At 39.9% G+C, this 11,442-nt stretch overlaps 1 protein-coding gene across 1 annotated transcript in view; it reads left to right on the top strand.

The window, feature by feature from the left end:
• MYCBP2 (MYC binding protein 2) overlaps positions 1–11,442 on the top strand; it is a 280,943-nt gene that overhangs the window by 115,009 nt on the left and 154,492 nt on the right. The window contains exons 21-22 of the mRNA XM_007466789.1: positions 5,043–5,160; positions 11,173–11,377. Of these exons, the coding sequence (XP_007466851.1) occupies positions 5,043–5,160; positions 11,173–11,377 (323 nt within the window). The remainder of the gene's footprint in view (positions 1–5,042; positions 5,161–11,172; positions 11,378–11,442) is intronic.

The raw sequence follows: 11,442 nt of genomic DNA, 5'->3' as shown, positions 1-11,442 counted from the left end.
ACGCGGGCCTCTCACTGCTGTGGCCTCTCCCGTTGTGGAGCACAGGCTCCAAACGCGCAGGCTCAGCGGCCATGGCTCACGGGCCCAGCCGCTCCGCGACGTGTGGGATCCTCCCGAACCAGGGCACGAACCCGTGTCCCCTGCATCGGCAGGCGGACTCTCAACCACTGCGCCACCAGGGAAGCCCTATGCTAAGTATTTTTAATAGTTTCAAATATATCTTCATGAAGTGGGATAGCTTCTAATGTTGAAAATTAAATAACTTGGGTTTTTTAAGGAGATTAAACTCTGGTGGGATTTCTTTTAACTGCCCAAAGTTGTTCTTTTCCAGCATGTGAATTTTCACTCCTGGTTCCATTGATTGAGTTGTAACTGGAAGGCTGATTCCATGGGGGTGGGAAGCTCCAGGCTGGGTAATGCAGTGAAATAACGCCTACACACTGTGCCTAGTGGATTAAACGGAAACCAGCCAGAACCGTCTGTGCCGTGAACACTCTGGTTACCTTGTTTGTCTGGATCTGTCTGGGACTTGGAAGGCAGGAGTCAGGAACTGTTATGAATTCCAAAAGGAATTGACCATGTGTATGGAGGAACAGTCCCCGGAGGAACAAAGCCTCAATAGCATACATATTAACTAACACCACGAAGCAAAACATTTATAGATATTTAGTTGAAATAAAGTTGGAAGGTATTTTTTTTTTAAGTTTCTAGTAATCAAGCACTTTTAATTGAAACTTATTGTATAGCACACATTAATAATGTGTGATTAATGTAAGATAAATATTGTAGTGTGGGGGCTTCCCTGGTGGTGCAGTGGTTGAGAGTCCGCCTGCCGATGCAGGGGACGCGGGTTCGTGCCCCGGTCTGGGAGGATCCCACATGCCGCGGAGCGGCTGGGCCCGTGAGCCATGGCCGCTGAGCCTGCGTGTCCGGAGCCTGTGCTCCGCAATGGGAGAGGCCACAACAGTGAGAAGCCCCCCTACCGCAAAAATAAATAAATAAATAAATAAATATTGTAGTGTGCATGTGCTAAAGGTAGAAACGTGTTTTTGGTATTCTCTTTATTTAATGTGGTGTCCTGCCAGGATGACTGAGTCTGATTATGTCACTTGGTGCCCATGTGACCTTGACCACATTACTTAACTTTCCTGTGTCTCAGTTTCTTCCTTTTGAATGGGAATAAGTATCTTTCTCTCAGAAGGTTGTTGTTTAGTGAGATGATAGGTGGTGTTTACTTAGCACAGGGCCTAGCCTGTAGTGAATGCTCGGTAAATGTTGGCTGTTACTGTTGCTGCTTTTAAAAGTGAATGTCAAAAAGCTTCTGAGGGCTGTAATACATTCACTCATGACATGAGTCTACCAACCTTCTTTTTGTTTATTTTCTTCAGTATGCTCGCAAATCTCTGAATTCCAAATTCTTTTGCTCTTTTCAGTAAACTTAAACCTGGATGTTGGGAAGGGGACTCTAGCGTTTAGACGCTTTTATTCTCCTTTTTTCAGTAGAATTTGGATAATCCTTATAATGTTTCTGAGTTTCATCTTTTTCTTGCTATATCCTCCTTCTGCATTAATATGCTACACAGTCATGGTGTCTGGAACTATTTAGACAAGGTTCATATCTTTGATTCATCTCTTACCAGCTATGTGACTGTAATTTACTAAGCCTTAGTTTAAATGTCCCATAGCATTGTTAAAGAATTAATATAGTGTCTGTAAAATGCCTGGCATGCATACACATACACATATAATTTTTGTTTTCTGTTCTTCCTGTGTTTACCAAATAATTTAATAAATGGGCTCTAGTATCACAGATCTCCTGAAGTTCCATCTTATTAGAAGAACTGCCACTAACTCTGGGAAAATTCTTTTTAAAGGGCTTCAGATCTACCCATAGAGTTATTTTGGTAACCAGTGGTACATTTTATATGAAAATGCTTCGTAAACTGCAGACAAGTAAACAGTTTTAGGTACCGTTTACTTGTCTGCAGTTAATCCTTTGTTTGAATCGAACTGGACATTTCTGTGAGGACATTAGTTTGCCATACAGCCCTTTGACCTGGTAATTGTTTATTGCCAAAACTCCCAGTACGTCAAATTTGAGAACCACTTAACTTTCACTGCTGTTCCTAGCCATATGATTGTATCCTCAAGTAAAAACTACTCTTTTGAGGCACGGCCATTCTGCTCTCCTCTCCCTTGGTTACTGCCTTACCTACGTTTTAGTCACTGCCTTTCATTCACTGAAAATTTAGTATCTGGCTCACAGTGTTTTCCCAGTCTGAATCTTGTCACACACTCATGAATGGTCCCATACGATACAGTTACCTTGACACCGTGAGTTAGATCTAGTGAACTTTACTTCCACATTCATGGTGGTCATTCCCAGGACCCATTATGGATCTAGCATAGCTCCAACTCTGAATTTTTAAGTTTAAACAACCCATGATCTGATGACAATTTCTTCTTCTGGTACTTAGCATTACTTTACTTGGTCTTTGACTTTATCAGCACTTCATTCTCTACAGCCCTCTACTTTCTAAGTGTCTATCGCCTGTTTCAGTTTTTTTCTGACCCACGTTAGAGACTGTCATTCATTCTCTTCACCTGTACTCTTACCATTATCCTCAGTTTTCTCACCCTCTTGGGTCTTGATGCTAAGGCATGGCAAAACTTCAAGTGTGAATCGGTCTGCCTATATTTTCTATGTCTAACTTAGGCTTCCGGAAGAAAATTAATCACCATACTTATACAGATTGTTATGATTTGTAGATTGGACCAATCCTTCTACAATAGGCAGTGATCCTCCTGCTTTGTAGTTTTGAACTATTTGATTTAAGACCTTTTGAGAATGTGATGAACGACATAGGCTGTCTCTTCAGAAAAACAGAAATAAGAATATACACTTAAAAGATGGCTTCCAGATTTAGAAGATTCACAGATCTCCTGAAGTTCACTTTCAGACTTCCTAGAAGTCGTTTGGATCTGGGTTAAAAACTTCTGGTCTAGGTTTTTATTTTTTCCATTCACCACCGTACCCTTTCCGTAATCTTTAAATTCTCTCCTCACCCATTTCCTCTTCCTCTCAGCACTTGACCTCTGTTCACATCACAGCAAAAATAAAAACATTAGGTGGGAAATTCTTCAGTCCAGCAACTCTGCCAACCTGCCTGCGTCCATACTACTTCTTTCCTCCTTCGTGTTACACTGAAAGAGGGGCCTGCTCTTGTCCATGCTGTGAAACCTCTCTGCCTTTTCCGAAGGGATCTCGTTCTGTTTCTTGTCTGCCCTCTGAACCATATGTCCTTATCTTTACTCAGTCTCTTAAACTTCTGCAAATTCTTAAAAAGGACAGAGCTTCCCCTTCAGCTCCATTTTCCCTCTAGCTATTGGTTCTCCTTTTTCCCTTTTGTGCTGAGGTTTTTGAAGGGCTTTTGCATTAGTCTCTGACCCCACTTTTAACTCTTCCTTTGCTACATAGTGTTGTGCCTGCTCCACCAAAGAGACTTCCTTCTTGCAAAATCAGGTGGTCATTTGTATCTGTCTCTAGAGCATTCAGCATGTACATTATTTCCCTATTCTTGAAATGACTGTCTACATACCACATTTTCCCAGAGTTCATTCTTTGTTATGTCCTAGATTTTATGAGCTCTTCTTCTTCCTCTGTTCATACCTAAATGTTAGAGAGACTTACAATGAAAACTATCTTTTCTCTCTTCGTCTTCCTAGCTGTCATTCATTCTCATAGCTTAAGTGAATGTTACCACCATCTACCTTGTTACTTAAGCAGAAAACCTTCATTGCCCCATGTCAGTCATTGCCGGAGTCTAGTCAGTTCTGTTCCTTACAGAGCTGTCAAATCCATTCATTCCTTTCAGTCCACACTGTTCCTATTTCAGGCCTTCACCATAACTCACCCAGATTATTGTGACATCTTCTTAAGTAGGTTTCCAGCTGCTAGTCTTGCCTCTTCCCGGTTCATTTTTCATTGCAGCCTGAATAACCATTAAAAAATATATGTAATTTAAAAAAATCTAAAGTATTATAATTACATTGTCTCAAAAACAGAGCTCTCCTATTATGTGTGGACTATTTCTGTAGTGTGATTCTTCTCATTACAGATGATGATTACTGAAAGTGGTAAATAAAGTGATATAGGGATGGTTACAAGGATAGATACAATGAATACGGGGATGCCATTTATCATAATAGTTACCATTTATTAGTTGTTAACTGTGTACCAGACACTGATCCAAGCCCTTGACATATGTGAGCTTCTTTATTGTTCATAGGAACCCTATGGGGTAAATACTGTTTAGTATTAATCTCCATGTAATAGAAGAGAAAACTGAAACACAAAAATGATGAGTAACTTGTTCAAAGTCATGGTACATTGCTACCACGTGGTGGAGCCAGGATTCACACGCAGGCAGTCTACATCTAGAGCCTGAGCTTGTAGCCACTGCTGCGGTGCCTCTCATGATAATGTATTCTAATTCATTAACTACTGTGTATGTTAAAATCTAAAATTACTGTTCAGTGAAAAAACAGTAGAAAAGAAGACATAAAAATAATTGACAGTTCAGTGGAAAAAAGTAGAAAAGAAGACATAAATTTAATTGTTTTGTATGGTTCTTGGATTGAATTCCTGCTAAATCAGCACATGATTTTTATTTCATCTGACAAATATTTAGAGAGCTCTCTAACTTGCCATTCACTATATAAGGTAACTTTTTTTTTCTTTTAAAACAAAGGTAGCACCAGTCTTTCAGAAAAAATAAAAATTATGTGTCCATATTTAGGGTAGTAAACTCAAGAAATCTTTTAAATAATCTCCTTAAAGTCAGTGATTATGTCTTTTTCATCTTTGTGTACCTAACACATAGGATAGAGATAGGCATATAGTACCTAAATAAGTGTTTGCTGAATATTCGTATTAGTGCCTTGTATCTCTTCTATTTTTTATTGCATTGTTTATTGTTTTTTATTTCAGTTGGGTCTTGTAAGAAATTGACTTAATTTTTTTTTTTTTTTTTTTAACCTAGGGGATGTCCCACTCTTGTTCAAGCATTGCCAGGCCCTAGCACACAAGTTACTGCAGGCAGCAACCACACGGCAGTACTTTTAATGGATGGACAGGTCTTCACATTTGGAAGTTTTTCTGTAAGAAGTTTTTTAAGCATTAATAATATTGCATTGTACCGTTGCCTTGCAATTTGTCTACGTTAGCTATTTTTTCTGGTTTCAGTGAAATTCTTGTATTATAATTATTGCATATGCATATTTCCTGTCTCCACATCCAACATACACAAAACCTAACAGACTTTGCTTTGAAATGATTTTCTTTTGTAGTGCAGCATTAGAATTTATTAAATTTAACAGCTATGTTAGAATACTGGACATGTTTATTCCAGGTCAGAATCTGTTAAGCATTCAGTAGAGCTAATTCTGTCACTGAAAACTTATTTCCCAACAGTTTGTAAAGAATCATTTTTCTTAACATGTAGAATTATTTTTATTTTAGAACTTTTTAAAGGCCTGGTTTTCTTGTTAGATTTGTTTAGAGTTATAGTTTACTTTTTCCTCTCCCTCTCTGTGTCTCTCTCTGTCTGTTTGCCTGTCTGATTTGCTCTTTCTCTTTTTTGCCAAAGCTTGAAAAGAGTGAAGATGCTCTGAGAATTTTGTATAGTTTGGGCATAGTAGAGCTCAAGGAAAAGCTTAATAAGACTGTGCTAATAGGGCTTCCCTGGTGGCGCAGTGCTTGAGAGTCCGCCTGCCGATGCAGGAGACGCGGGTTCGTGCCCCGTTTCGGGAGGATCCCACGTGCCGCAGAGCGGCTGGGCCCGTGAGCCATGGCCGCTGAGCCTGCGCGTCCGGAGCCTGTGCTCCGCAAATGGGAGAGGCCACAACAGTGAGAGGCCCGCATAACGCAAGGAAAAAAAAAAAAAAAAAAAAAAAAAAGACTGTGCTAATAAACCTGTACCATCTGTGATGTGGGTAACTATTCAGAACCCTCTAACCTAAGTCTCTGGGATGTAATTTGCAACTCTTGATTTTTTAAAAATGTAAATGTGAACTTAAAAAAATCTCTTACTTGGAAATGATTTTAAGCTTACAGAAAGGTTCCCAAAAATAAGAATAGTACATAGAGCGCCCATATATTCTTGAATCAGATTCACCTATTGGTAACATTTTGATCCATTTGCTTTATCATTTGTACATTCATGCTCTCATTCTCTCACGTACTCTGTATGCATGTGTGTATAAAACATTTTTTTTCTTGTCCTTTAAGAATAACTTGCACACATTATGATCCTTTACTCCTTAAATAGTTTGTGTTTTGTCAGTTGATCCGGTAATTCTTTTCTGGCATTTTTCCCCTCCAGTCTAGGATCAGGCATTGTATTTATTTCTCATGTCTCTTTAGTCTCCTTTAATCTGTAACATTTTTGCTCCTTTTCTTTGTTTATTATGACATTGACATTTTTGAAGAATATGGTACTTCTTTTTTTTAACAAAAGGTTCCTTATTTTTGTTTCTCTAATATTTCCTCATGTTTAGATTCAGGTTGTGCATTCCAGACTAAAATACCATGTAAGTGACATTGTGTCCTTCTCAAGGCATCACATTTGGAGGCACAAAATGCCCACCTGCCCTTCACTGGTGATATAAATTTTGATCACCTGTAAAATTTTGTTTGATTTCACTACCGCAGACTTAGAATTTTTTCACTTGAAGCTAATAAGCAGTCTTTGGGTTGACACTGTTAAGTTTTTTTTTTTTTTTTTTGCGGTATGCGGGCCTCTCACTGTTGTGGCCTCTCCCGCTGCGGAGCACAGGCTCCGGACGCGCAGGCCCAGCGGCCATGGCTCGCGGGCCCAGCCGCTCCGCGGCACGCGGGATCCTCCCAGACCGGGGCACGAACCCGCATCCCCTGCATCGGCAGGCGGACTCTCAACCACCGCGCCACCAGGGAAGCCCCCGACACTGTTAAGTTTTAAGATACCCTGCTTCTCATCAGAATTTCTCTCTAGATTTCGCATCTGTTGATTGTTCTTGCCTGAGCCAGTCTTTACTATAATGGCTGCAGAAATGATGATTTTTCCAACCCCAGCACCTCCCCACATTTACCTGTCAGCCCTTTGCGTTTTACTCTAAGCAAGAGCCCATTTAATATTTGTTTGTTTACCTGTCTACTTACTATTGGTGTAGAAACATTTCTCTTTTTTCGTTATTACTGTACTTAATTATTTGGGTGCTTATATTGTCTCAGATTTCGCCAGTGGGAGTCCCTTCACGCTGACTTCTGTGTTCTGGTGACATGCCTCTTTGTTTTTTTGAGTACTTCCTTTCTTCCTGGCATAACAAGTTGTTCCAGGCTTATCTGTATGAGTCTTAGAATCAGCTATTTCTCTAAAAAACCTAGGTTGTTTTTAGTGGGGAATAGTACTAGACACTATATATTTAAATATACACCAGCTGAGCACTAGGTGTATTCATTGCATCCCCAGTACACATCTGTGTGCATATATACATACATACGTATGTTTTAGAAATAATAAGTCCGCACTGATACCTCTTAATTCCAGCCCATTCCCATAGGGTTCTTTCTTACCTTGTCTCATTCCATGTTTATGTCCCTTCTTCCACAGTAAGACTCCTGGATCCCAACAATATCAATACATTTATTTCTCATTCACTCAGTCCTAAACTATGTCTAAAATAGTTTTATATTTGCTTTGCCCACACTACTATAAAAACAAACTCCCTAAAAAGAGTTCAGGATTTGTTTATCACTCTTGCTTCTGCCCCCCTCTCCCCCGCTCTCGCCCCCTCTCGCCTGTGTCCTACCCCAAGACCAAAGGTATAGATTCAGATACTGTGTTCATAAGTTACTTGGATCCTTTCTTCCCACCCCCTTTCAGTGGGATTATGTTATTCCTTTGGAATAGAGTTGGGTTCATTTGTTTTAGTTTTCTTTTTCTTTAAATTTTATTTATTATGGATAAAAATAGGTAGAACTAGCAGATTCTTTGTAAAGAGTGACAACAGCCAAGGATCACCTTCTTTCCCTTGTTCCTGAAAACGGGCCCTTTTACCAGTTACACTTTGTCTCACCCTGTCCTGGGACAGGGGTTCATCTCCGTAAAGTGAGTAAGATCTGATCTTGGGTGGGGGAGAAAGAGGGATGACCTTTCAGCATGGAGATAACTTTGGCCTTGAACAATGAATGAGGCTCCAGGGGAATGCCAAAGGTAGGGCAGAAAAGGGAGGAATTAAAGGACTGTCACTGAGTGGGGTTCCTCTTTTCCCTCTTGTAACAGTCTTCCTGGCCCTTTGTAGGAAGACATTGGTTTAACTGCTGACCCCTACCACGTCCTGCCGACTTGGAGCTCTCAGACTTCCAAGAAGAGTGGTTTGTGGTCCAGTGCGCTGTTTCAGTTTGGTTTTAAGTTTAAGGGTCCCTCCTCCCACATCCTTAGATGGAGTTTTATTTTTTGAATGTGTAGAACCTTAACATGTTTCCAAAAGTTAAGTTACACAAAAATGGTATACTCACCCAAGTGTCGTTCCCTCCCCCATCTCTGGCATCCCTACTTCCCACCCCTTCATGCCGTGCTTGTAGGTTATGAAGTTCATTGTTTTCCAGTTTCTCCTTCCTGTCTTTATTTTTTTAAAGATTAATATGTAAATAACCACACACACCGTCTATCTATATCTGCATTGATATAGGTATAAATATGGTATGTATATATATACATATATATAATTATTTCCCCATCTTTATTTTTCAAAACGTAGCATTTTATATATGCTCTTCTGTACTTTGTCTTTACACTTTACTGTATCTCCTAGAAATCATTCCTTATCAGTTCATAGAGATCTTCCCAATTCGTATTTTACATCTGCATAGGACAATTGTGTATATATCTTGTAGTTTATTAAATCAGTTTCTTGTGCTTGGAATAAGAAGTATTGTCTAATATTTTGCAACAATAACAATGAATATTGTTAGAGGTGTACCTTTGAGGTAGATTTTCCGAAGTAAGATTGCTGGGTGGAAGGCTAATGCCTGCGTAGTTCCGTGAGATAGTAACAGTTCCCCTCTAGTTTGCATTCTCCCCAGCAGTGTCCGAGAGTGCCTGTTTCTCCACAGCCTTGCCAGCAGCACGCGTTGTCCCTCATACCTTTTAATTTGTGTCGGCCTGAGCGGTGAGCAATCGTCCTGCCTACTTTGAAGTGTTTTTCCCGTGGTTCAGGTTTTCCCTTGGGGGATGATTTCGCCAGTTCTTCCCTCTGTTCCCTTCTTGAGCCTCCCCTTCTGTGCCCGGCCACCTTACCTCCACCCTCTGGTTTCAGGCACCTTAAAAGTCCTGAGGTCCATTATTTCCTGATACTGCTGAAGGCTTGAGTCATGTGTGGTTTTCTTTGCTCTGTGTGGATTTTTTATTTATTTATTTATTTATTTATTTATTTATTTAATTTTGGCTGAGTTGGGTCTTCATTGCTGCGCAGCGGTTTTCTCTAGCTGCGGCGAGCAGGGGCTGCTCTTTGTTGCAGTGTGCGGGCTTCTCATTGCGGTGGCTTCTCGTCGTGGAGCACGGGCTCTAGGCACATGGGCTTCAGTAGTTGTGGCACGTGGGCTCAGTAGTTGTGGCTTGCGGGCTCTAGAGCGCAGGCTCAGTAGTTGTGGCGCACGGGCTTAGTTGCTCCGCGGCATGTGGGATCTTCCTGGACCAGGGCTCAAACCCACATCCCCTGCATTGGCAGGCGGATTCTTAACCACTGCGCTACCAGAGAAGCCCGCTTTGTGTGGATTTTATGTTGTTTTGGAGGGAATGTGAATGGTAATGTTTAGAATCAGACAATCATCATTGTCCTCTAGTCCCAGAAGCCATAGCTGTGAACCTCTATGTATTTAAATGTGGCTTATTTATAACCATGTTCTGAATCCCATGGGGCCTGTCCAGGCAGCTATCATATTTTTAGACTGCTTTTCTTCACATTAGTTGGTTGATAGGGGAATAGATATTTATTTCAGTAGTCGATGAAAAATATAATTAGTTTCTTTTCCTCCAAAAGCATAATAATACCCCTCAATATGACGTACACATTTTTATGCTGTTGTTGTTTTGTCAAAACATAAGGATCTTGAAAGAAGCTGAGATAAACATTGAAATTTCTTGGCTGCTTCTCTAATCCTGTGCTTGCCACTTTTCCCTCCGTTGGTTCAACCCAGGGATTGATGTTCTGTTGCTTTTGCAGTCAGTTTGTGGCTGTTTGTTTGCAGTGTTCCTGGCTCCCTTATGCTCTGGGTGTTTTGCTGTGATTTCCCATTCCCGTTCCTTGTAGTGAACCCTGGCTGCCGTGGTGCAGCATTGTCTGCCTTCCAGGGGGTTGTGGAAGGGGAATGCTAGGAGAGAGAGAGAGAGCTCCCGATCCAAGGGTGGGTGAATATTTCCCAATCCAACATTAACATTCTTATACAGCTACTTGCTTAGTAGTGAGAAACTTCCTATTACTCTTACCAACCAGGTACCTAGAGACAGCCATACTTTTTAAGTGAGTTCACAGTTACTTACTTAAGACATCATAATGATTCTGTTCTCTATCTTGAAAAATAAATGAAATAACTTACTGACACATGATCATGTGAAAAATATGTAATTTCCTAATTGTATTCACAGTGGCAGTATTCATTATTTTGGCCTTTTACCCAAATATTTTTAGACTCTGTGAGTTCGAGAGTGACATTTTATGGTACCGTCAACTTAAAGTAGCAAAGTGATTTTCTAAATGGACAATTTGTATTACCAATTTTTTAACATATTGTGTATTTATTATACTTTTCATTTAAATGTTGGTAAAGACAATCACAGTATTTCAGGGAGATTTCTTACATGGAGAAATATTTCAACTGTATTATTATTTTTTTAATCATGTGCTGTGCGGTTTATTAGGGGGAGAATTCCTAAGAATAACAAATTATTTTACTCCTTTGTAAATGTTTGGTCCAAATTTCACATGAATTTCATTTATTAAAAAATATAGCTAACAACTGATGAAGAATAATGCCTCATAGAGCTATTTTTGTCTACTGTTTCCTTAACTTTATAAAATATTATAAATTGTTTATCCAGTAATATTGTTAATATGATTTATTTAATCTTTTAGAAAGGACAACTGGGTAGACCAATTTTGGATGTGCCATATTGGAATGCAAAACCAGCTCCCATGCCTAACATTGGATCAAAATATGGAAGAAAAGCTACCTGGATAGGTGCAAGTGGGGACCAGACTTTCTTACGAATTGATGAAGCACTTATTAATTCTCATGTGCTCGCTACATCAGAAATTTTTGCCAGTAAACACATCATAGGTAATACCCCAAACCAGCAAATGTCCCTCCAAAATAGCCTTGATAGTAAACAGTCATCTTTCCCT

This window comes from Lipotes vexillifer, unplaced genomic scaffold (genome assembly GCF_000442215.2).
Source record: "Lipotes vexillifer unplaced genomic scaffold, Lipotes_vexillifer_v1.1 scaffold19, whole genome shotgun sequence".
NCBI lineage: Eukaryota > Metazoa > Chordata > Mammalia > Artiodactyla > Lipotidae > Lipotes > Lipotes vexillifer.
This window is presented reverse-complemented; position numbering and strand designations above follow the sequence as displayed.